Source organism: Pithys albifrons, chromosome 4 (genome assembly GCF_047495875.1).
Source record: "Pithys albifrons albifrons isolate INPA30051 chromosome 4, PitAlb_v1, whole genome shotgun sequence".
Taxonomy (NCBI): Eukaryota; Metazoa; Chordata; class Aves; order Passeriformes; family Thamnophilidae; genus Pithys; species Pithys albifrons.
Window position 1 is genome coordinate 29,868,948 of NC_092461.1, and position 26,580 is coordinate 29,895,527.

Consider the following 26,580-nt stretch of genomic DNA (forward strand, 5'->3'; position numbering starts at 1 on the left):
TGGTCCGGACCACGGAGGTGAGATAACGGGCAGTTACTTTGGGTTTCTTTCTGTGGCATTTGGCTACGGAAAGGGGGGATTTTTGCCCCTGGTAGGAATACGGAAGGGCCGGGAGGGAGAACTGGCCTAAGGCCTAGCCAGTTTCCTGGCCTGGGAGGGCGAGGGTTTTCGCCTGGGAGGGACGGGGTTGTCCCTTGAGCCTCGGGAAGGGCAGACCACGCAGCATTTGCAGGAGGGTAGCAGGCTGGGAGGCCGGCTGCAAGGGGGACGCCTCTTGTGAACTCCGGAGTCAAAGCTGTTTGGTTTAGCCTGAGGCACTGGTGGTGGTGTTGCTAAAGAATCACTATGGGCTGTGTCCAAAGTTCAGAGGACGAGATACCAAAAGATTCCCCTTTAGGCTTGGTTTTAGATCACTGGAGTCCTCTTACTGGTTCTGAAACATCTTTGAAGAAACAGGAACTGTGTAGGCTCTGTCTTAATATGTGGCCACTTCATTGTAAGCGTGGGGGAAAGGTTTGGCCCGAAACTGGGTCTTTTGTGCTAGAGGATGTGTTACAGCTAATTTCGATCTTGCATACAGAGGAGAGATGGAATGAAGTGAAGTATGCTGAGTTGTTTTTGGCCTTTTTGTCCCATCCAGAATGGATGAGAGGGTATGAGAAGGGTATTTCTAAGGCTGGCTCCCCTGCTGGGGACTCGAGAGAGCCTGTGTTTGTTCTGGGAAAGGAAAAGGGGAAACGGCATGGAAAAACCAAGAAGGAGGATATTAGCCAGGTTTATATTCCTAAGGAAGAGGATTGGGACCTCTTAATTGCTCCAAACTTGAGGGCTGGAGCAGCCGGAGGGGCTGCTGGATCCGGTCCCGGAGCGGGGGCAGCGGTGGCTGCTGGATCTGGTCCTAGAGTGGGGGCAGGGGCTGCTGGAGTAGCAGTTCCCAGCCCAGGGCTGCCGGCGGGACCTGGTGGAGCAGCAGCGGGGGTGGCTGCTGGAGACGGGGAGTTGCTTGTCCCCTTACCGAGGCTGGAGCTGGCAGCACAGAGCGTGCAGGCTGGTGGAAGCGGGGCTGACGCTCTGCAAGCGATTGATGGGGCTGCGGCTTTGCGGCCAGGCACGGCTGGGAAAGCCGGGGCGTTCGATCAGCGAGGCGCGGTTACCGTAGCAACAGGGGCCATAGGAGTGGCTGGAGCCGGGGCAGGGGCTCAGGTTGGAATGGATCTCACGGCTAGAACAGATCAGCCCGTGGGAAGGGGAGATCATGGACCTGGAGGGGCTGTGCTCGACCCCTCAGGGACGGCAAAGCCGGCAGGACCAGCTGATCTTATAGATTTCAGTGCGAGCGATGGTGTGGTGGCAGGAGCCGCAGGAGGGGTTGAGGTGGTACCCAAAATGGAGAGACCTTCTCCATACAACCTGGGAGCTTTCGACCCTGCCTTCGAAGGCAGGGCCAGGCATGCCTCCTTCCCCTTAACACCTCCCGTTCCTTACCCGTATGGATTATATCTGTACCCAGGGGGGTACAGTGGAGGCGGGGTTGTCCCCACTGCTCCACCTTGGCATACAGAGCCACGGGGCAGAGGCGGGGGGGCAGCGGGGGAATTTCCTGCTTCGAGCTCACAGCAACAGGGAGCAAGGGAACAGAGGAGGGGAAGCCTCCCCCCACTTTTGTTGCCCAGGAATAAGGAATCAGACGTGGAGCCTTCAGGTGATGAATCGGATAGCTCAGAGGAGGAGGAAGCTCCTGTGGTAAAGCCAAAAGTGAAAGCTTCTGCGGCGCCCACTAGGAAAGTAGGGAAGAGATTGCTGACTGCCTTATCAGATCCTGATCCCATAGCTAGGAGAACAAGAAAAGGGAAGGAAAAGCTTGTGCTAGAAGCTCCTTTAAGGCAGGCTATGGGAAACCAAGGTCCTATGTATATAAAGACTCCTTTTTCACTGGTAGAGCTGCAGCAGTGGAAGGCTTCAGTGGGGTCATATAGAGACAATCCCGATAAAGTTGCTAACTATGTAGAAAGGGCAATAAAGACTCAGGACCCGGATTGGTTCGACCTGGAAGTGTTGATGGACACCCTATTGGACAGCACAGAGAAAGAAATGGTTAAGAGAGCAGCAAAAGCTGGAATTCAGCTGCTGAGGGCAGCTGGGCAGATTTCGGGGGAAGTTCTGCAGATATTTCCCCCAATGGATCCAAAATGGGATCCTAATGTGCCAGCACAGAGGGAAGCACTGACACGATACCAGGAGTATGTGGTTTATGGGTTCAGACATGCTATCCCAAAAGCAGTGAATTGGGCTAAGATGTATGAGGTAAAGCAGGACAAAAATGAATCTCCTACTGATTTCCTGAATAAGCTGAAAGATGTCATAAGAAAATACACAGACATAGATACAGAATCAGACACAGGGAAAAAGCATTTGGTTAATTTGTTCATAGGCCAGTCTGCAGATGACATAAGGAGGAAACTGCAGAAGGCAGGGGACAAAAAGGATATTAGTGAGTTGCTGGATATAGCTTGGGTGGTATACCGGAATAGAGAACAAAAGGGCAAAACAAAGGTGTTGGAACTGGAAGAAGATGATGGTCATGGACACTGTAACTGCCAGGAGCGTCGTAAACACAATACCCAGAATAAGGGGTGTAAGCATCATTACCAATATGATAGGTGTTCCTACTGTAAAAAGAAGGGGCACTGGAGAAAGGATTGCCCAGACCTGAGAAAGGATGAAAACCCTCCTCTTCCCCCTCCAGTCCCCCAGCTGACTGTGAGTCAGAATGCATGAAGCAGACCGGAGGTTACTACCCCAGCAGAACCTCTGGTTATAGCTAAGCTGGGGGAAGAAGAAGTTGAATTCTTGGTTGATACAGGTGCAGCTTATTCTGTGTTAAACACCTTGGAAGGGAAACTGAGTCATGATTCTATAACTGTAGTTGGTGCTACCGGGGTAAGTGAAACCAGGCCTTTCTTTAAGCCTCTGAAGTTTAAATTAGGTAAGCACTGGGTAACTCATCAATTTCTTTATATGCCAAACTCTCCCAAGCCTTTACTAGGCAGAGATTTGTTAGAGAAGTTGGAGGCTGAGATTAAATTCTGCAAAGGGGGGAAAATAAAAGTCATAATTCCTGATACTAAATATATCGAAGCAGCTACCTTTTTCATACAGGAAAGCCACGAGGAGATCCCAGCAGAGGTAGAGGATGCTGTCATCCCCTTAGTGTGGGCCAGTGATTACCCTGGAAGATCCAGGCAAGCAGAACCAGTAAGCATCACTCTCAAGCCAGGAGCAACACCGGTAAGACAAAAACAATACCCTTTGAGCCTAGAGAGCTTGAAAGGATTAGCACCCCTAATTGAAAAGTTTCTCAAATTCAAGCTATTGGTAGAATGTGAATCCAAATATAATACCCCTATCCTGCCTGTGAAAAAGGCCGATGGCAAGAGCTATCGTTTAGTGCAGGATCTAAGGGCAATTAACAGAATAACAGAGGACATACACCCTGTAGTGGCTAATCCATATACCCTGCTCACCACATTAACTGATGATTTAGGGTGGTTTACTGTGCTTGATCTCAAGGATGCCTTCTTCTGTATTCCTGTGCATAAAGACAGCCAAGAGCTCTTTGCTTTTGAATGGCAGAACCCTGAAACAGGAAGAAAGACCCAACTCACCTGGACAGTTCTACCCCAAGGCTATAAGAACAGCCCAACGCTATTCGGGAACCAACTAGCTAAGGAGCTGGAGGAATGGAGAAGGCAGGAGCCAGAGGGAATCCTCCTACAGTATGTCGATGATCTGATGCTCGGCACGAGAAGCCGGGATGAATGCATCAGACTCACTGTAAGTCTTTTAAATTTTTTGAGTTTAAATGGATATAAAGTCTCAAAAGGGAAAGCACAAATTGCAAAGGAACTGGTCATCTACCTGGGGCTGGAAATATACAAGGGACATCGACGGCTCAGTGCAGACAGGAAAGAAGCCATCTGCCGTCTCCCAGAGCCCCACACCGTCAGAGAGATGCAGGCTTTCCTGGGCATGGCAGGATGGTGCAGACTTTGGGTGGCTAATTATGGACTATTAGTCAAACCCTTATATGGAGCACTGAAAGCAGCCCAGGGAGGAGTCGTGGAATGGACTGATGAAACTAGAGCTGCATTTAAACAGCTGAAACAATCCTTGATGTCAGCTCCAGCACTGGGACTGCCAGACTTAACCAAACCTTTTGAACTGTTCACACACGAGCAACAAGGTGTTGCCCTGGGGGTACTGTCACAGACCCTAGGATGCCAGCGCAGGGCTGTGGCTTACTTCTCCAAACAGCTAGACAATGTCAGCCAGGGGTGGCCGGGATGTTTGCGAGCTGTGGCTGCGACTGTTATCCTAATCCAAGAAGCTCGGAAACTCACCCTGGGGCAGTGCATTGTCGTGTATGTACCCCATGCAGTTCAGGCAGTGCTTGAGCGAAAGGGGGGTCACTGGTTGTCCCCTAGCAGAATGCTCAAGTACCAAGCTGTGTTGTTGGAACAGGATGATGTTACCCTGAAAACAACATCCAATGTAAATCCTGCCATGTTTCTGTCCTCGACACTAACTGACAGCGTGCCCGAGCATGATTGCTTACAGACACTAGAGGAGATCTACGCCAGCAGACCAGACCTGAAGGACACACCCCTTGAGGATCCAGACTGGGAGCTGTACACAGATGGGAGCAGCTTCATGCAGGATGGTAAGCGTTTGACAGGATATGCCGTCACAACGAAAGATGAGGTGATTGAAGCAAAAGCCTTACCAGCAGATGTATCATCCCAGAAAGCAGAACTAATTGCATTAACGAGAGCCCTGGAACTAAGCGAAGGAAAGAAGGTAAATATCTGGACAGATTCTAAATATGCTTTCAGCGTGGTTCATGCCCATGGAGCAATCTGGAAGGAAAGAGGCCTGTTAACTGCTCAGGGCAGTGGAATCAAACACGCAGACCAAATTAATGCACTTCTGCAAAGCATTTGGAAACCAGAAAAGGTGTCTATCATTCATTGCAGAGCTCACCAGAAGGGGAAAACAGCCCCTGAATTGGGAAATCATTTTGCTGATCAGGCAGCAAAAAGGGCTGCAGAAAAAGGCATCCTGCCAGTAATACCACAAAAAGAAATTGACTTGACAGGATTCACCCCAAAATACCATGAAAAAGACCAGCAGTTAATTAAGTCCCTTAACGCAGAAATTAAAGAAAGTGGATGGGCAGTTACACCCACAGGACAGGTCGTAGTTACAGCCCCAATCCTTAGAGAAATAGCTCTGCAGGAACATGAAGCTACACACTGGGGAAGTGAAAACCTTCTAAAGCACCTAAAAAAGGTAATCATAGGGACAGGCATGACCGAGGTCGTGCAATCCACTGTTAGCAAATGTGAAATTTGCAGGCAAAATAATCCTGACACAACCAAGAGAGTGGTGCTAGGGGTAACAAAGGCTGGAGACTTTCCTGGAGATTATTGGCAAATAGATTTTGCTGAGTTACCACCCAGAGAAGGGTATAAGTACATACTGGTACTAGTTGACACATTCAGTGGATGGCCTGAGGCATACCCCTGTCGCACCAACACAGCAAGGGAAGTGGTAAAAGCTCTACTTAACCACATAATTCCAAGATTTGGAGTTCCTCTGGGAATGTCATCAGACAGAGGGACACATTTCATTGCAACCATAGTTAAGGAGGTGTGTCGTACCCTCGGAATTGTTTGGGACTTGCATACCCCCTACAGGCCTCAGGCGAGTGGCAAAGTTGAACGCATGAATGGTACCCTCAAAATGCAAATCAGTAAAATTTGTCAAGAAACATCCATGTCATGGGTTCAAGCTCTGCCTCTGGCTCTCCTGAGAATTCGTATTCAACCAAGGCGGAGGGATAACTTAAGCCCTTATGAAATACTGTATGGGAGACCATACCAAGCTCCGCACCTCCCGGGGGACATTCACATAAAAGGGAAAGTTGATTTACAAAAGTATTTAATGGCTTTAAGCTCTACTTTACAGAAACTCCAGAAATTTGTTGAGCTATCCAGACCGATCGGACTAGACACACCTGCTCATCAGTTCCAGCCCGGAGACTGGGTCTACGTCAAATGGTGGGACAACGATCCGCTGCGAGCTAAGTGGAAAGGACCCTTCCAAGTCCTACTGACTTCTTTTACTGCAGTTAAAGTTGCCGGGAAAGGACCCTGGTTCCATTACTCCAGAGTGAAGAAAGCATCAATTCCTGGGACAATTGACAAAGCAGAACCGGACACTGATGACGATGATGCGGCTTAGACTGCTTCTTCTGTTCATGTGGTCTGTACAGTCGGTAACTATGATGCGAGTGTGGAATCAAAATTTACATGTAACCCTGGTGCAAAATGTGTCTAAAATCCTTCACAAAACTGACTGCTGGATTTGTACACAAACACCAGCAATTGATGATAATGAGAGTGATTGGCCCCTGATTGGTATTCTAATGAACGAGACAAACTTTGGTGAGACTTTCGGAGTCCCGGGGACATGGAAACTGGTTGAGAGAGCCTATTATTCAATACCCCTGAGCAATGTAATTCTTGGTCAAGATGATCAAACTGTTCCCTGTCTGTATATTAATGTTACAGGAAATGTCACCCTTCCTACCTATTGTGACACCAGCACAGCTACCAAGGGGTTAACCCCAAAGATGGTGATAAAAATGGCAGCACGACCCTGGAGAATAGTCCCTAAACAGGGCTCAGGGTGGTACTGGATCTGTGAAAATGAAGCCTGGAAAGTTTTACCCCTCAATAAAGACAGGGTCTGCACTTTAGGAGCTGTGATACCAAACATAACAATCTTTGACCAAATTGATGAACAAGAAGGGTGGGGAGGAATCTATCCCAGAAGGGTAAAGAGAACCAATAATCCCCTTATAGATCGTCCCACACTTTTCCACAGCATAGTCAGAGCTGCAATTCCATCCTTGGGAGTAAGTGAATTAGAAAAAGCAGTTGTCAATATCTCAGCTATCCTCGAAAACCTCCAAGATAAAACCACAGATGCTATTACAGCTTTGAAAGAAGAGGTCCACAGTTTGTCTCGTGTAGTTCTGCAAAATAGAATGGCCCTGAATTTGATACTAGCCTCACAGGGAGGTGTGTGTAAAGTCATTAACACTAGTTGTTGTTCCTACATAGACCAAAGTGGAAGAATTGAGAAAGATCTGGCTGCAATTCGGAAGCAAACCAAAATTCTGCATCAGGTAACCCTTGATAATGTCTCATTAAGCCTGGATGATGTTTTCCACAAGCTCACGTCATGGTTGCCGAACTGGACCTGGATGAAACAGCTGTTTTTGGTAGTGATATATATAATTAGTGTTTGCATAATTGCTTATTGCATGATCAAATGTTGCAAATGCTGTTCATCTCTTTGGTACAATTTTAAGTATGGAAAGTAGAAGCGAACAAAATTTTGAGTTTTGTCCGTTTCTAAAAGGGGGGACATGATGCCGAAAGGGTTTTTTTAACTTTTCAATTTTCATATTTTGTAGATTTTAGAGACACAGTAGATGCAATGCTGTAGATTTTAGTGAATTAATATTTAGCAGCTTGTAGCACAAAGTCCTTCTATCTCTACCCCTGCTCCAGAACAGGCAGCTGAGATCTGCCAGCTGTTTAGTCTCTTCCTCAAGGTACCTGATTAAGGCATATCAGAAGAGAACATAAACATGGAGCAGTGTGACCCAAAGCCCTGGAGAGCGTCCAAGAGACCTTTGTGTACTGAAGAAGAGGAGGTGGATGAAGACAGAGGGTCCCAACGACCCCAGCCCCAATTCAACGGGGGTGGGAACTGGGAGGGGACAGAGGTGGAACTGGACATGTGGACAGTAGTGATTGGATAGGTTATATTATAAAAGCTATAGAACTTAGAGCTTGCGGGCGCGCGCGTCGATGTATTCCTGGATGAGCGGGGTTGCTCATTAAAGTGCCTGCCCATTATCTTATCTCCTACAAAACTTGGCTCGGAGTCTTTTTTACAGACTTCTACGGCAACATGATAGTAATGATAATAATAATAACAATAATGATATTGAAGAGCCTTTTTTAAATATTTCACAGAGACAGACAGGGCTGTCATAGGATTAATGTTCCTTCCTGTGTAGAAATATTGAGGAAAGCAGGTGAGTAATTTCATGAGATCCTCAAGAACCCACCAAACCAAACTGGAATATTAAGTGCAATTCCCTTTCTGTCTGAGAGCAAGATCCCAGCAGCACCATAGTGACTGAGAAGATAAAGAGAGTTATCAGTGCAAATAACTTCCCAATCAATAACAGAATAAAAACTGTTGTTGTCTCTGTCTGCTCAGTCAACAACCACTTTAACTCATCAGGGAATAAAGCACTTTAATAAAGATCTATATAAAAAAAATGGTCACCCAAAAAATCTCATGCCTAACTAGTCTTTCCTCTTAAAGGGATGCAATCTAATGAAATTTAAGTGAAATTTAAAATATGTTGTATATTTTCAGAGCAACTGTGAGGTCTAATTGTTTCTAGTTCTGCCATGTGGATCACCAGTGTCTATTGAGGTGTTGAGAACCTTAATGTGAGTCTCTCACTGAGTTCAATAATCCATTTTCATTAAAGGCCTTGATATTTCTTACTTTCATGAGCTGTATCTTTCTAGTGAATAAGCAGAGTAAAGCATCATTAGCATGGCCTGACAGACAACATGGTAAATACACTACAGAAAGAAGGCGGAAAAGTATCTTTCTTTGCAGGTACATTTGGCACAGTCTCCCTACTCAGGGAGTGAAGTCACTAAATTGAAGGCAGATTTAAGGAAACCAACCTCTTTTACACGGAAAATTGCTACCCATTTGCAGTTCTCTGCTAACCGGGAACAAATAAGGCAGGGAGCTCCCAGAGCTGTGGGGAATGGAGATAGAAAGGCTGAAGAAGTTTTTCAGGAGAAAGTGGAAAATGTCCTGATAGGTAAAATAAAAGAGCACAGTTTCACAGTCATTTCTGAAGTCTCTCACATCTGAGAGACTGAGCTGAGCTCCTGTTGTGCCAAGTCTAGACCTGTGGAAGGTAAGAACCAGTACATTTGCATGAAATTCTTTATAATATGCCTACTTATGGAAAACTGATCTGGGTATATCTTTAAGTGCTGAACCATTTCAAAAGCAGGTCTAGAACTGCCTGAAAGGAAGTTCTGGCCAGGTGGGGGTTGGTCTCTTCTCCCAGGCTCTCAGCAATAGGATAAGGGGGCATGATGGGCTCAAGCACTGCCAGGGGAAATTGAAGTTGGAGATCAGAAAAAAATTAATTGCAGAGAGAGTGCTCAGGCATTGGAATGGGCTGCCCAGAGAGGGGGTGGATTCCCCATCCCTGGAGGTTTCTTAACTGAGCTTGGCCGTGGCACTGAGAGCCATGATCTGGTAAAGGGACTGGAGTTGGAGCAAGGGTTGGACTTGATGATCTTGGAGGTCTTTTCCAACCCAATCGATTCTATGATTCTATGAATGGTCTTGGGAGCTCTTCAGTAAGAGAAATCAGATGCTGCTGATGCTATGCTGGTGGCTGCTTCTAAAACCTCCAGGAACCAGCCAGCTTTTAGATTTCAAGATAAAAGGAGTCCAAAGCAAGGTTTATGTTTTGGATCTCTGCCTCCAAGTCCCCAACTCTTTCTGGGTTCATCAGAAAATTTTCAGAAAATCAAAGAATAATTTATGTTGGAAAAGACCTCTAAGCTCACCAACCAAACATTAACTCAGCACTGCCAAGTCCACCACTAAACCATACCCCCAAGTGCCATATCTTTCAAATTCCTTAAGGGGGAGTGATTCCACAACTTCCCTGGACAGCCTTTTCTGATGTGTGACAACTCATTTGGTAATGAAATTTTTCCTAATATCCAATTTGAAACTCCACTGTGCGACTGGAGGCCTTTTCCTCTTGTCCTGTCGCTTGTTACCTGGGAGAAGAGGCCACCCCCACCTGGCTACACCCTCCTTTCAGGGAGTTGCAGAGAGTGAGAAGGTCCCCCCTGACCCTTCTCTTCTCCAGGCTGAGCACCCCCAGCTCCCTCAGCTGCTCCTCACAGGACTTGTGCTCCAGACCCTTAACCACCTTTTTTACCCTTTTTTGGGCATGCATTTAGTTTGGTCCATTCATGAACCTATAGGGGGATAATTCAATTATAGGAGTGAGAATAACTGATGATGCAAACCCAATTTCCTCCACACCACAGACCCAAAAATCTTATCCCAGTGAAAAAGGAACAAATGCATATAAACAGCTGCTCTTTGTAGCATCATTGAAGGAAAAAATTGAAATATCCAAACACCTATGATTCTGCTGATATAAGTTCTGAAAAGCTGTGTTTTCATTCCTGGGAATTTGGAGTGATGTTATCTTATAATTATTTCCTTATAACTCTAATATTTTTTGTATTTTTTTCCTAATGCTTAAGATTGTTTCATGCAGTAATAATGAAAGACATGGATATGTTTGAGCCGTAAGGAATTACTCTCTCTGTGTTTTCAACAGGGAATTTTCCACTCTCTAATTATCTGTGTATTCACCAAAAGTTGAACTGTTCCCTAGAGCTAAACAAATGCCTGTGACAAAATTTGTGAGCAACGGTATTGGGCCTTAAACAAATACCTCAAATTATTACCACTGGTTTTCCTAATAGAGCAACAGTAATACATATACAGACTCTGTGATGCTTTTGAGGTGCTTCCAAAGGATCTGAAAAGTCTTTTCTGCACTTCCTTCAATTCAAGTGTCACCAGACAGAAGTAGCCACTGGCCATTGTGAGACATTTAAATTCGGTGTTAAATGGCAAGTCTAACACAATTTCTTTCATCATTTTATTGCATTAAATGCAAAGTGAGCTCACTCGGGGGGATGGGGGTGTATCTCCTTTTAAAACCATAAATAAAGCAAACAACCTTTTCCCTTTTATATTATTAGCTGATATTGCCATATTAAGAAGCCAAAACAAGCCAAATATGATGGACAGAAAAAGTTTTGTCTGTCTCCTGCATTTATGAGCTCTTGCATCAGAGGCACAACTAATGCTGTTGATAAAACTGAGCTGAAAATACAACTTGTGCCACTGAACACCTGCAATAGCTAATCCTGGGATCTATAAAAAGACCCTGCAAAGTCACTAGGATGTTTAGCTCACTCTTCACTCTCTTGGAAGGCAGAACAATGTCCAATTCTGTGTCCAGGGAACAGCTGTCTGTGTAGGTGTGGAGTATTCCAGAAATATTTCAACCAAATATAGACAGCTGGTTATCACAGACCTGTTTCAATACATAGAAGGAAAAATGTGTTGTTGGAGGTCAATGTGTCTGCAGGTCTGTTCTAGACCTATGACTTGACCTGTTGGACAGAAAGAGGTGATCACTGTCTACTTGGCTTCAATCAACTTTAGAAAGATAAAAAACAAAATACAGATAAAATGAAAAATTAAAAGCTATTCCTGTATTGTTTTAGTCACTCAGGAAATTACAGCTCAAGAAAGACCATATTGATTATTAACCAGCCTGGACTGACAGGAAAAGTGAAAGACATACAAGAATGAAAATCTGTAGATAGACATAGAAATGTATATATAAAGAAATGGAAGGATGAAATTATAATAGCAATCAATATAATGCAAAAGTTAGAAAATGGATAAATGGTAAGGAAAGCAAAATACTCAGGGAAACACTTGATTAAAAGAACTATAGGTTAGGTATGAGCCAATCCTATATATACAAAAAACCAAAATAAATTTAACTAGCAATGGGTCTTTCATGAGTGAGAGTGGTAAAACTGATGGTAAAAATAAAGAACTATTTTGAAAATAGCTAAATAATGTAAACAGCAGTTAAGAATGGCAAAGGACACACTGTTCTACTCCAGCAGTGGCTGCAGTGGATGCTCAGTGACTGCTGTAAACACTGACAAATTTTAAAAAACAGAATTAAAAAGTGTTAAGACAGGACATCTGAGAAGTCTGCTGAAAATTTACTGTGTGTTTTCAGCAAAACCTGGGGAAATGCACTGCTCAGGGCTGTTGCTGAGCATGGTCTGTGGGATCCAAGAGGATGCTGAGTCCTTGTGTCACCACATGTGACATAAGGACAAAGAAGTTGGGGTAAAGCACTAGAAGAGGTTTCCCAGAGATGCTGTGCACTTCTTGGATGGAAAACCTGAACTAGCACAGCACTCAGGCCTAATTTGTGTAGAATTTTGGACCAGAGATTCCAGAGTTCTCCTCCAAACTCAATTATTCAAATACTGCACAATATGTTTGCCTTAGAACCTCAGAATCATGGAATCTGAGTTTAGGAAATACCTCCAAGATCACTGTCCTAGTTCAGCTGGAGGGACCAGCTAACCCTGTGTGGTGGTGATCAAACCTGTGTATTCCACCCCCTCTATTCATTCCCCAAGGACAATGGGCCATTAGCAGCAGCTGCCCAGGGAGCCATTATCACTTCACACCCAGCCTGAGGGGGGCGGAGCTGCTAATGGGCCATCAACAGCTCAACAACCCCTGGCTCCCAGAGTCAATCACCCATTGTGTGAGTCCCCGCCCAGGGGGAGGGACTGAGTGCTCCCTGAGGGTACATAAGTGGTGGGTAAGAAGACCTCAGCCCCTTCTCGTCGGATCCAGAGCAGCAGCAGGACCTCGACAGCAGGAGATCACCGCTCTCGCCCAGACCACAGCCCTCGCCTGCACCAACAGGTTTTTCTTTTCCTTTTGCTCTGGACTTGGGGGAGCCACAGGGGTCTCAGCACAAGGGCAAACAAACCCCCTTGGGTTTGTGCCCCAGGACACTGGGTTATACTGCTGGGGTATTGTGAGTTGAAAGCAATTTCCCTTGTGTATCAGTGTTGTTATTGTAATATTATTATTAAATTTTAGGTCTGACTTATAATCTCTCTCGTGGTGAGTTCATTTCCCCTGCTGGTTCACCTTCAAACCAGCACATCTTTTGGCGCCCAACGTGGGGCACGAGAGAGAAGTCAGAACTACAATTTCATTTTGTGTATTTGGGTACAGAAACTCCCTGACTACCATGTTGCTTGATGTATTCATGTGGATCGTGTATCTGGGCCTGTTCATATTTCGACACATGGGGAACCATGTGCCTGTTTTGATGCTCTCTTTAGTACCAGGGAGAAGAATCAAAATTGCTTTATTAATATACTATGTTTATGTTGTCATAACATCAGAAGCAATGAATTTCATTGTGAATGTATATTCAGTCTGGTCTGCCTGTCCTGGTTTGGGTTGTTACCTCTGGGGTCTCATTAAAAATAGCACCCAGACTGTGGGGAAAACAGGCGGAGATGGTTACTTCCACCTTTTCACCTCTGCTACAACAATCATTGAAAATATTGAGCTTCCTTTTGATGTTAGGGACAGCATAATCCTGCTGTTAGTGTTGCTTTGTCTCCTCTGTACTGTATACACCATGTTTAGGGTCAGAACTGGGCTCTCTAAGGAGACTTGCTGGAGGCCTGCCCTGGGAGCGGATGATGTTGAGTGGCACGGGAAGTGGGAAGATATGGGCCAGTATTTGGAGACCTTCTCTCCTCAAATGATCTGGAAATTCACCCCGGAACAACTGCAGGACCCTGCCAAAATGCTAAGCTATGTCAAAGGAAGATGCTCTGGTAGTCCCAGAGATATGCAGCTCACAGCAACCTGCTGGGCCCTGGCCACTGCCTACCGCACACTGCTTGGTGTGGTACAGCATCATCAGGAGGAGGAGAAAAGGAGCAAATCCACAGGCGCCATGTCCACCCAGACCATGACTGAGCCAGAGAGGAAGAGAGATACATCAACTAGCGCCATGTCCACCCAGACCATGACTGAGCCAGAGAGGAAGAGAGATACATCAACTAGCGCCATGTCCACCCAGACCATGACTGAGCCAGAGAGGAAGAGAGATACATCAACCAGCGCCATGTCCACCCAGACCATGACTGAGCCAGAGAGGAAGAGAGATACATCAACCAGCACCATGTCCACCCAGACCATGGAGGAGCCAGAAGGACAACAGAAACCGATAGCAGTTGCCCCTGTCCAGAAAAGAAAATCAAAGACCAAATCAGTTCGTATAGTGCATGACGAGGAAGAGTCAGGACCTTCATCTCAAGCAGAAGAAATGGAGCCAGAAATAATCACCCGGTCCCTATCCCTGGGAGAGCTGCGTGAGCTCCGGAGAGAGTTCACACGACAGGCAAATGAGTCCATCTTGACCTGGCTACTTCGAATCTGGGATGCTGCAGCCAATGATACAATTCTAGATGGGAGTGAGGCAAGGCAGCTGGGATCCCTGTCTCGAGATGTTGTCATTGATCAGGGCATTGGAAAGAGACAGGAAACTCTCAGCCTCTGGCGGCGACTGTTGTCAAGCGTGAGGGAGAGATATCTTTGTAAGGAGGACCTCCACGTACAGCAAGGACAGTGGAACACGATGGAACAAGGTATCCGGTGCTTAAGGGAATTAGCTGTACTGGAGATAATCTTTTCAGAGGATGAGAGATTCCCTAAAAGTCCAGATGGTGTCCAGTGCACATCCCAGATGTGGTTAAAATTTGCACGACTTGGGCCAGAAATGTATTCTCGCTACCTTGCAACATTGCAGTGGAGAGAGGGAGAAGACAAGGTGGGTGCACTGGTCAGCAAACTCAGGATTTATGAAGACACTGTCACTGCTCCATTACGAGCCCATGTCTCAGCTGTGGAAACAAAACTGGCTGAACTGGAAGAGAAGATTAAGGAAGGACTCTTCCATATCTCTCCAGAACAAACAAGAGTCTCTGCCATCAGAAGCAGGCGTCTCCCAGCTAAGGAGAAAGGGTACACTCCACGCGGCAATCTGTGGTTTTACCTCCATGAGCATGGAGAAGATATGAGGAAGTGGGATGGGAAACCCACCTCTTCCTTAGCAGCTCGGGTACGTGAATTGCAAAGAGGCACAACTAACACAGGGAATTCTTCAAGGTTGAAGGCTGCTCCGGTCTCTCGTGGGCAAGGCTCCAGACAGTATAGGAATGATGATGTTATGCCTGATCCTCTTGAAGGAACCTCCCGGTCATATTCACAGGGAGAGCGCAGTGAATACCATGACCAGAACTAGGGGGGCCCTGCCTCTAGCCAGGTAGAGGAGAGGGACAATCGGGTTTATTGGACTGTGTGGATTCGGTGGCCTGGCTCATCAGACCCACAGAAATACAAAGCTTTAGTGGACACTGGCGCACAATGCACGTTGATGCCATCAGGATACGTCGGGGCAGAATCCATCTCTATTTCTGGGGTAACAGGGGGATCCCAACAGCTGACTGTACTGGAAGCTGAAGTCAGCTTGACTGGCAAGGAATGGCATAGACACCCCATTGTGACTGGTCCAGAAGCCCCATGTATCCTTGGCATAGACTACCTAAGGAATGGATATTTCAAAGACCCAAAGGGACTGCGTTGGGCCTTTGGCATAGCTGCTGTGGAGACAGAGGAAATCAGACAGCTGAGCACCTTGCCTGGCCTCTCAGAGGACCCTTCTGCTGTAGGACTGCTGAAAGTTGAAGAACAATTGGTACCGCTGGCCACAGCCACAGTGCACCGTCGGCAATACCGCACTGACCGAGACTCTGTGACCCCCATACACAAGATGATTCGTGAGCTGGAGAGCCAAGGGGTGGTCAGCAAGACTCACTCACCCTTTAATAGCCCCATATGGCCAGTACGAAAGTCCAGTGGAGAGTGGAGGCTGACGGTGGATTACCGTGGTCTCAATGAGGTCACACCCCCCCTGAGTGCCGCTGTGCCGGACATGCTGGAGCTTCAGTATGAGCTGGAGTCCAAGGCAGCCAAGTGGTATGCCACCATCGACATTGCCAATGCCTTTTTCTCCATTCCGTTGGCAGCAGAGTGCAGGCCGCAGTTCGCTTTCACCTGGAAGGGGGTGCAGTACACCTGGAATCGACTGCCCCAGGGGTGGAAACACAGTCCCACCATTTGCCATGGACTGATCCAGACTGCATTGGAAAAGGGTGAGGCTCCAGAACATCTACAGTACATCGATGACATCATTGTATGGGGGAACACAGCAGGGGAGGTTTATGAGAAAGGAAAGAAGATAATCCAGATTCTCCTAAGAGCTGGTTTTGCCATTAAACGAAGTAAGGTCAAGGGACCTGCTCAGGAAATTCAGTTCCTAGGAGTGAAGTGGCAAGACGGGCGTCGTCAGATTCCAACAGAGGTGATCAACAAAATAGCAGCTATGTCCCCACCGACCAGCAAGAAGGAAACTCAGGCTTTCCTAGGCGCCGTGGGCTTTTGGAGGATGCATATCCCTGAGTACAGTCAGATTGTAAGCCCTCTCTACCTTGTGACACGGAAGAAAAATGATTTCCAGTGGGGCCCTGAACAACAACAAGCCTTTGAGCAGATTAAACAGGAGATTACCCATGCAGTAGCCCTTGGGCCAGTCAGGACAGGACAGGATGTGAAGAATGTGCTCTATACTGCAGCCGGGGAGAATGGCCCATCCTGGAGCCTCTGGCAGAAAGTACCTGGGGAGACTCGAGGACGACCGCTGGGATTCTGGAGCCGGGGATACAAAGGATCTGAGGCCAGTTACACCCCAACTGAGAAAGAGATCCTGGCAGCGTATGAAGGAGTTCGAGCTGCCTCAGAAGTGATTGGCACTGAGGCACAGCTCATCCTGGCACCCCGACTACCAGTGTTGGGCTGGATGTTCAAAGGAAAAGCTCCTTCTACCCATCACGCCACTGATGCCACATGGAGTAAGTGGATCGCTCTGATCACGCAGCGAACCCGGATAGGGAATCCTAATCGCCCTGGGATTTTGGAAATCATCACCAACTGGCCGGAAGGTGAGAGTTTCGGATTGTCCTCTGAAGAAGAAGAGGAGCAGGTGACACGAGCTGAGGAGGCCCCACCATATAACCAGCTACCAGAAGAGGAGAAGCGATATGCTCTCTTCACAGATGGCTCCTGCCGCATTGTAGGGACAAGCCGGAAATGGAAAGCAGCTGTATGGAGTCCTACACGTCGAGTTGCAGAAGCGACTGAAGGACAAGGTGGATCAAGTCAGGTCGCAGAGCTGAAAGCTGTTCAGCTGGCTTTGGATATCGCTGAACGAGAGAAGTGGCCAAGACTCTACCTTTACACTGACTCGTGGATGGTGGCCAATGCTCTGTGGGGATGGCTGGAGCGCTGGAGAAAGGCCGGCTGGCAGCGCAAAGGGAAACCCATCTGGGCGGCTGAGATGTGGCAGGACATCGCTGCCCGGGTAGAGAAGCTGAGTGTGAAGGTCCGTCACGTAGATGCTCATGTACCCAAGAGCCGGGCTAATGAGGAGCATCGTAACAACGAGCAGGTGGATCGAGCTGCCAGGATTGAAGTCTCTCAGGTAGATCTGGATTGGCAGCATAAAGGTGAATTGTTTCTAGCCCGATGGGCCCATGATGCTTCTGGTCATCAGGGCAGAGATGCGACATACAGATGGGCTCGTGACCGAGGGGTGGATCTAACTATGGACAGTGTCTCACAGGTTATCCATGACTGTGACACATGTGCTGCCATCAAGCAGGCCAAGCGGGTGAAGCCTCTATGGTATGGTGGACGATGGTCGAAATACAGGTATGGGGAAGCCTGGCAAGTTGACTACATCACACTTCCCCAAACACGCCAAGGCAAGCGCTACGTGCTGACCATGGTAGAGGCAACCACTGGATGGCTGGAGACATACCCCGTATCTCACGCCACTGCCCGGAATACCATCCTGGGCCTTGAGAAACAAGTCCTGTGGAGACATGGCACACCAGAAAGAATAGAGTCTGACAACGGCACCCACTTCAAGAACAGCCTCATAGACACCTGGGCCAGAGAGCACGGCATTGAGTGGGTGTATCATATCCCCTACCATGCTCCAGCTGCCGGGAAAGTTGAGCGATGTAATGGACTGCTGAAGACAACCTTGAAGGCGTTGGGTGGGGGAACTTTCAAACACTGGGAGCTGCATTTGGCAAAGGCCACCTGGTTGGTCAACACCCGGGGCTCCATCAATCGAGCTGGCCCTGCCCAATCAGAACTCTTGAATACTGTAGATGGAGATAAAGTCCCTGTGGTCCATATGAGAGGTATGTTAGGAAAGACTGTTTGGGTTAGTCCCACCTCAAACAAAGGCAAACCCATCCGAGGGATTGTCTTTGCTCAAGGACCTGGTTGCACTTGGTGGGTAATGCAAAAAGATGGAGAAACACGTTGTGTACCACAAGGGGACCTAATTTTGAGCGAGAAGAGTTTGTAATGTTTCATTGTATACATGTGTATATATATGTATAGGTAAAAAGGGGGTTAATTTGGGAATGACTAGATGGAGTGGAATAAGGGGTGGATAATGTCCTAGTTCAGCTGGAGGGACCAGCTAACCCTGTGTGGTGGTGATCAAACCTGTGTATTCCACCCCCTCTATTCATTCCCCAAGGACAATGGGCCATTAGCAGCAGCTGCCCAGGGAGCCATTATCACTTCACACCCAGCCTGAGGGGGGCGGAGCTGCTAATGGGCCATCAACAGCTCAACAACCCCTGGCTCCCAGAGTCAATCACCCATTGTGTGAGTCCCCGCCCAGGGGGAGGGACTGAGTGCTCCCTGAGGGTACATAAGTGGTGGGTAAGAAGACCTCAGCCCCTTCTCGTCGGATCCAGAGCAGCAGCAGGACCTCGACAGCAGGAGATCACCGCTCTCGCCCAGACCACAGCCCTCGCCTGCACCAACAGGTTTTTCTTTTCCTTTTGCTCTGGACTTGGGGGAGCCACAGGGGTCTCAGCACAAGGGCAAACAAACCCCCTTGGGTTTGTGCCCCAGGACACTGGGTTATACTGCTGGGGTATTGTGAGTTGAAAGCAATTTCCCTTGTGTATCAGTGTTGTTATTGTAATATTATTATTAAATTTTAGCTCTGACTTATAATCTCTCTCGTGGTGAGTTCATTTCCCCTGCTGGTTCACCTTCAAACCAGCACAATCACTAAGTCCAGCCTTTGGTCAAACACCACATGGTCAACTAAACCAGAGCACTGAGTGCCACATTCAGTCCTTTCTTGAACACATTCAGGGTTGGTGATCCCACCACCTCCCTGGGCAGCGCCTTCCAATACTTGACAACCCCTTCAGTGAAGAAATTCTTCTTGATATCCTATCTGAACATCACCTGGTGCAGCCTGAGGCCTTTTCCTCTTGTCCTATTGCTGTCCATCCACTTCCTAACCCAAACACAGATTACTCCAGGAAACTGAGTGCTGGCCTGAACCAGTGCAGGTCTCTTTAAAACTGGTATTGACAAATATTGGTGTAAAAATCGAGAATTCTTCAGTATTGTCAATGAACATCCCAGTCTTCTTTGATCTAGGATGTTTCTTGAATGCTTTGCTAGACTTTGGAGTAAAGTTTCCCTTTTCCTTAAAGGAATAATTTAATACATCAGAAGAGTTAGATTCAAGCCCAGATGTATTTCTCTTCTTGACTCACCTCTGTTCCCCTCCAGGAGAAGTGTTCACCAGTTATTCTGTAAAACCTGTTCGTTTGTGAGGATGAATTTATAAAAGGAAGGGAGGTAACAGTAAGAGAGTGATTCTACATACATTAGAGGAATTCCAGGAAGCAGCACATGACCACTCTCAGACACATTAAGTACCATCCTCTGTCAGTCTTTCTCTTAAAACATAAGTATAATTACTTTATCTCCCCCTACTGTGCTTTGAAATCTACATGCCTGAAAATTTGCAGGTATTTCAGGGTTAGGTGGCATTTGTACTTGAAAAGGAGCCAATTTAGGAATAACTTGCAGGACTAGAGCTCAGCTGCAACTGTTTTAAAGAAAAAGTGCCAGAGAAACAATGAAGGCAGCATTTGATTAATGTAGGAACCTCAGTCCAGGACTGTCAGAGTTTCATACATTGTCATCATCCTGAAAATATAATGGCTGTGATCAGGAATGTCATCTATCTTCCATTGGTTCAATGTGAACCAAAGGTTTCTGGGGAATTTTTTTTTTAAATTTTTTCCCTCATTCATTTTTGGAAGTAATTTCCCTGGTTAGAATTCAAATAGAAGGGAAGGGGCAGGAAAAGTCTTTGAGGCCAGAAATTAGAATTCAAGCATGAAAAAAGTGAGAGTAGATTGAAATTTGTCTTTGAGTAATCAAGAAATCTCAGCAGAGGAGAAGGCTCTAAGAAGGGTGAGGTGGTATCTGAAAGAAAGAGGCAGGAAGAGATGCTTGTTTTAAAGTCTTCCTTGAATAAAACCAGACTAATTGCACATTTTTTTCTGAACACTGGAGCTCATGAAGCTTCTTTCCTATGGGTTTGAACTCTGAGCAACCTAATCTAGTAGAAGATGTCCCTGCTCATTGCAGGGGGTTGGAGTAAATGTCCTTTGGAGGTCCCTTCCAACCCCAACCATTCTATGATTTAATGAAAAATATATAGTTGTGTTTAAAATAATAATATAACCACATAAAGAAAAGCTTTTATGACTTCTCTGATTTACTAGAAAGTGTAGGGTCACATTATTATTTTGTGTTTTCCCCTTGTGAGGCACCTTTAAGTTCTCAGTTTCTTTAGCCATCAATATTTATATCATTTTAATGACAAAAATCTGAGGTATTCTGGATGTCTCCTAATTTAGTTTGTTTTGAAGCTGAGTAATGGTCCAAAAGATTTTAGGAGAGACATGGAAACAGATACTTGTGATGTCTCAAGTCTTATTTCCAAAGGATAATTGAAAGAGGAAAAAAAGCTGTGAAGACATTTCTAATAATCTGTTCGTTATGGAATCACAGAATCACATAATATTTAGTGTTGGAATGGACCTCTGGAGAACATCCAGTCCTATCTCCCTGCCAGGACAGGGTCACCCAGAGGAGGTGACACAGGAATGTTTCCAGGTGGGTTTGGAATGTGTTCAGAGAGGGAGACTCCATGACCTCCTGGTCAGCTGTTCCAGGGCTCCGCCACCCTTAATGAAAAGAAGTTGTTCCTTATGTTTAGCTGGAACTTCTTGTGTTTTAGTTTTAGCTCCTCATCCTGTTGCTGGGAACCAATGAAGAGTCTGGCACCATCCTCTGACATCAGCCTTGGTGAGATCCCATTTATATGCATTGGTGAGATCCCATCTCAGTCTTCTCTTCCCCAGACTAACCAGGCCCAGCTCCTGCTGAGCTCATGAGAGAGAAGCTCCAGACCCCTCATGATCTTTGTGTTCCCTGCTGGACCCTGTGCAGGAGCTCCTTATGTTTCTTGAACTGTGGAGACCAGACTAACACCTTCCTGTCCTGCTGACCACACTGCTCCTGATGCAGCCCAGGATCTCCCTTGCCCTCCTGGCCTCAAGGACACAGTGTCATCCCCTGAGAATTGTCCACAGAGCTGCTCTCCAGTGGGTCAGCCCCCAAGCTGTGCTGGTGCTGGGGATTGTTCCTCCCCAGGTACAGGATCCTACTCTTGCCTTTGTTGAACCTCATCATGTTTCTCTCTGCCCAGCTCTGTATTCTTCTATATAACTCCTGTAATGTAGCTCCTCTCTTTGTGCCAGTGACTCTGCCAGCCCTTCTTCACCTCATTATCACCCATTTGTCTTTTTTAATTGTTCTGTGAGTCCAAGTTCCCACAGAGACTAATAGCCATTGCCCTGCTTTATTGATATTCCATTATATCTGTTCTCTGATCCTGTGCTGTACTCCCTTTCACTTTCTTAATTTTAGTGATATCTGGGCATTATGTTGTTGCTTTTTTCTTTAGCCAACATAGCAGCAGATTATTATATTTTTTTCCTCAATAAATGGGATGTTGTTCAGGTTATACACCAGGTTAAACTTCTAGTAAGGAAAATAAACCATCTTGAACACCACAGTTTAAATAATATACTAGAAAACCTATTTCCATTCCAGCTAATACCCCAATCAGTAGCTTTCCATCTCAGATAAAGGAAGCAGGAGGACACCTAATTTTGTAAATCATTTATGGGACTCATTGACAACCAGATCAAGCTTCATGTTCTTGTAATTACTGTCCCTGTAGGAAGTTAATTCCTTATAATGGAGATGAAAATACTGGTAAGGGCTGGAATCAATCAGTCCCTGAGTTGTAAGTTATCGACTCTCAGGTGTTGGTGATGAATTCCTGCAACTGTCTCAGAGATGCAATCATTTCAGATATGTTCCTCTAACCTCTAAAATCTAAAAAGGACTGTCCAGGGTTAAAAGGGACTTTTAGAGCTCATTTAGTCCAATCCTCCTGAAATGAGCTGGGACACCTTCAACCAGATCAGGTTTCTGTGAGTCCCAGCCCACCTGATTGTTTCTGGGGATGGGGCATCTGCCACCTCTCAGGGCAATATAACATAGGCACTCTGCTCTTCTTTTCCATAGAGACTTCCACGTGGATTTGATGATTTAACACCTTTATGTTGGATATTTTCACTCTTATTCCTACATGAAGTGTTATCTCCTTGAATTCCTACTGAATTACACCCTCTCAGGCCTCTTTTTTTTCAGCAATGGAGAAGATGCTGTTTGTCATTGTGTGTGACAGGCAAGCTATTAATATCACAAATCCCAGAGGGAATAAAAACCCCCAAATACCTGATAAATATGTGGTTTAAGATTGAAGGTTGTCTGGTGAAGACTCAGGATAAAACATCACATAAAGGCATTACTTTCCTGCAGTGCAGAATTGTTTTAGCAGTCAGGACTGAGCAAAACCGAGCACAGTGGAAGTCTCATTTCAGAGGAAGTTTATTCCAATTGCAGACCAACCTCTGCTCCAGACATCCCATGAAAAGTTGGACACTATAATGGTGCATTCCTTGGACGACATGAGGACAAGCCTTCTGTGAGTGGTAGATTATATTGTCATGGTACTATAGGTTCAAGGAGAGGAGAAATACTCGTAGAGATGACAGTCTACATCTATGAAATATTCATATATATATATATGGCTGATTCTGTAATAAGCACTTTTTTTTACTGACTTTCTTGGCTTCTGTTTGTAAACAGAAACACCAAAATATCACAAATATCTGTCTGCTTCTGCTGTCAGTTGTGCTTTTCAATGGCAGCTGCAGCAGATATTTCTGCTGAGAGAAAAAAAAAAAAGAAAAAACTCAAACCTTAGTACTCCAGGCAAAGGAAAATTTCTTTAGCAATCAAGAAGTGATTGCACTCAGTGATTGTTTCTACTGGCAAATGACAGTGATTAATGCTCTGCCAGTGCTTCTCAAAATGTTGGAAGTGCAAGCCTCTTTTGGTTCATCTGTGTCTGTGGCATATTATTCTCAGCAGCAGCTCAGTTTCTTCAAGACTCAGGAAGAGAAGAAATTATAACTGATTTCAGCAAGTATTGACACTCGTTCACTCCCACAAGGAACTGAGCTGCTGCCAGAAAGTAAAAGTGGCATAAAATTTTGCAGGCAATAATCACAGCCTACACTTGCTCCTCTCTTGCATCTGGTTCCTGGAGAAGCTGAGAAGTTGTTGACTGCTGTATGTGACATTTTAGACTCCTTTTGAACTTGGTCATGACTTAAGATGTGGGATAAAGAAGGAAAACCTGCTGTATTTTCATCTTCATTTTAAATACACTAATCCAGGAGCTCTGTTGTTTCCGTTTCTAAAAAAGGTTCACCCAAATTTTAACAAAAAACCCGGAGCACCACAAAAATTCTGAACCCATTTGTCTCATTCCTCTGATGACACTTTGGAAAAACTTTACAGATCAATTATGGACTAAGCAGGAAGCTGACAAAGGGCTTTGCTGCCTTTAAAATTGCTCAGTTCTCTCTGAAATCGGGAACAGATGTTCTTTGAGCTGCCATGTCAGGCTTTTATCCTTCTTATTTCCTTGCACCGAGTCTGCCTGGCCTCCTTGGGCCAGTTTCTCATTGCATTTAGACTCCAATGTTCCAAAGCAAAGGAGGAATCATATTTTAGTTTGCACCAAGACACGTTGATGCACCGGAGGGTGAGGAGGAGTTGCTGTGGTAACAGTTCAGCAAACACCCAGAGCCACTGACATCCATAAGGTTAAGGAAGAGCTTAATCAGGGTTTTAAACTGGAGTGAGTGTGAGCAAAATATCCCTTCTACTTCTCAATTAAAAAAACCAAACCAAACCAAACCACAACCTTCTCATAACTCCAATATACACTGAAATGGAAAGTTCTGACTGTTCATTTCTAATACGCCTTAAGACATGTCATTTCTGATTTAATCTCTGTTCTGAGAAGTACAAGAGCTGGATAAACATCATTTCCAAAAATGCTACATTGGAAAAAACCCCAACAAAATGCCACCTTGATGGTGCTGTCACCTTCCCTAATTCAGATTTCTCAGTGAGAATTATGTTCAAATTATACATTTCTATGCAGTTCATAAATGCCTCTGCTAATTGCAGCCCCTCAGTGTGTCCCACACATGCCCTGTGTGGTGTCTGTGGGCGAAGCAGAGAAACAGGAGAGTTTCTGGGAGTGCAGTGGCAGGATCAGCATTTTGATAAGAATTTGCTTTTTCAAGGGGTGTGAATTTATTTCAGTGCAGCAGCAAAAAGAACTGAAGATTTCACTGTGTTTGGATGAGATCATAAATGCTTGTTTGCACCTCATTTAAATGCTCCTGGTAAACATGTATTTTTGAGTATAATTATTTTTTTTATACGAGGTGTGAAAATGCTGCATGGGTAGATCCCAGCCCCAGAAATTATACCTTTTAAAAGTACTCTTACAGAGCAATGTTTAAGACACTGAAATGACTATTAATGAGATTTCAATCCTGTTCTTAATAGCATTTAAAAATAAAATAATTTTGTTATTTTCCACACAAAGAAACCTTCAACAAAATGACTTCCTGAATGAGATTTTATTTATTTATTTATTCTTTTAATTTTTAACCACTGATGCAGTGAATGGGAATTCAGGAGATCTCAGTTCAGTCCCACCTTAAATTTTCTATGTTGTGTATAATTCACTCAGTCTCTCATATTCTCAGTTTTATCATCTGTAAAATGAGAGAGAAATTATTTCTTTTACTCAATCCTTGTTCTTTTATGTTTTATTGGAAATACTGCAGTCAAACTTTCTTTGGGTAGTAAAAGCCTTTTTGTGACAAAAATAAATAAATTAATCACCTGATTGGATTATCACAAGTGCCAAACACACTTTGTGATTTCAACAAAATTAAGAATAATGTTATTTTCTATTTCAGTTTCGAAATGTAGCAATGCATGAACATTTGTGTCCTTTCAATGGACTCGTTCTTGGATGTAGAACTCATTTCAGCCCAGAGACCTGGAGGTATTTTCCCTGTTTTACTGTAGAACTGGAATGACATATTGAATATTTGAGTCAAGAACTCTGTGAGGTTGTGCAGTCATAACATATTTCCCTTTTTTACCTCCCTATTTAGACTGTAATCACATTAGAAAAAATTGTATTTTTGTTTGCTAAATGTTTTCTTCACATGGTGACACGTGGTAACATCCGAGGTTTTTTATTATCTTCTCAAAAGTTGTTCCACTTTAAAAATACCCACAGGAAACTTGTCTGCACTGTTTTCTTCTGCTCCAGCTGCCTCAGAAACATTCTTGACTGACTGTGGAATTACTAAAACTCAACAAATTGCTCTTGTGACCCACAGATTATGGTCAAGAAAAGCAGAGAAAGAAATAGGAGCATCTCCATAGCATATTTTTGAGTAGGATGTGATAGAATCATAGAATCACACAATGGTTTGGGTTGGAAGAGGCCCTAAACAACATCTTATTCCAACCCCCTGTCATGGGCAGGGACACCTTCCACTAGCCCAGGTTGCTCCAAGCCTTGTCCAGCCTGGCCTTGAACATTTCCAGGAATAGAGCATCCACAACTTCTCTGGGCAACCTGTTCTAGTGCCTCACTACCCTTAAAATAAATATTTTTCTCCATATTTCTATGATGCAGAGCTTTGTTTTATCTATTACAATCCTTTAATAATATCTAGAAAGATGCCCTAAATTGCCACAAATAAACACACCTAAATGTTTATATTTTATGAACTAAAGTGTGACGGAACTACACAGTAAAACTTTGACAGCTTGTCTGTAAAAGCAGAGTTTTCATGGCACAATTTAACTGTTCTTTCCCAGAACAACCTAGAACAGGTTACAGTTAAAAATCTGTAGCTTACAGTCTCCCTACTGGAATTTCCAAGACAATAAAAGCAGTACTGCAGTTTTGAATAGAATTATGTTCATTGTCATAAAGACACCAAAGTCTAGGTCTTCTACATGGTTCCCCATTCTTGCTTCAGAAATGTTCAGGTATCTTGAAGTCCTGTTTTATGGAGATTTATAATGCACCTTGGAGTTTAGCTTTCAGTAACTTATGACACAGGAGCTGTTCTTATAATTTGTGTTCTGCATCTTGTAAAACAGAGTGTGGTGGACAAGATCAGCCTGGAAGAACTTCAGCAGGTAACCCAGCGATCATTTGCTGCTTCCAAATAA

General features: G+C 45.1%; 2 protein-coding genes across 2 annotated transcripts; both read left to right on the forward strand.

Annotated features, from left to right (window-relative positions):
- Positions 1 to 26,580, forward strand: LOC139671413 (syncytin-1-like). Its single transcript, XM_071554237.1, has 3 exons — positions 1 to 17; positions 6,191 to 7,348; positions 26,509 to 26,580. The coding sequence occupies exons 2-3, from the start codon at positions 6,284 to 6,286 to the stop codon at positions 26,578 to 26,580; spliced, it is 1,137 nt and encodes a 378-aa protein (XP_071410338.1). The 5' UTR covers positions 1 to 17; positions 6,191 to 6,283.
- Positions 646 to 4,663, forward strand: LOC139671412 (uncharacterized). Its single transcript, XM_071554236.1, has 2 exons — positions 646 to 3,834; positions 4,593 to 4,663. Exon 1 carries the CDS (start codon positions 646 to 648, stop codon positions 2,776 to 2,778), a length of 2,133 nt encoding a protein of 710 aa, XP_071410337.1. The 3' UTR covers positions 2,779 to 3,834; positions 4,593 to 4,663.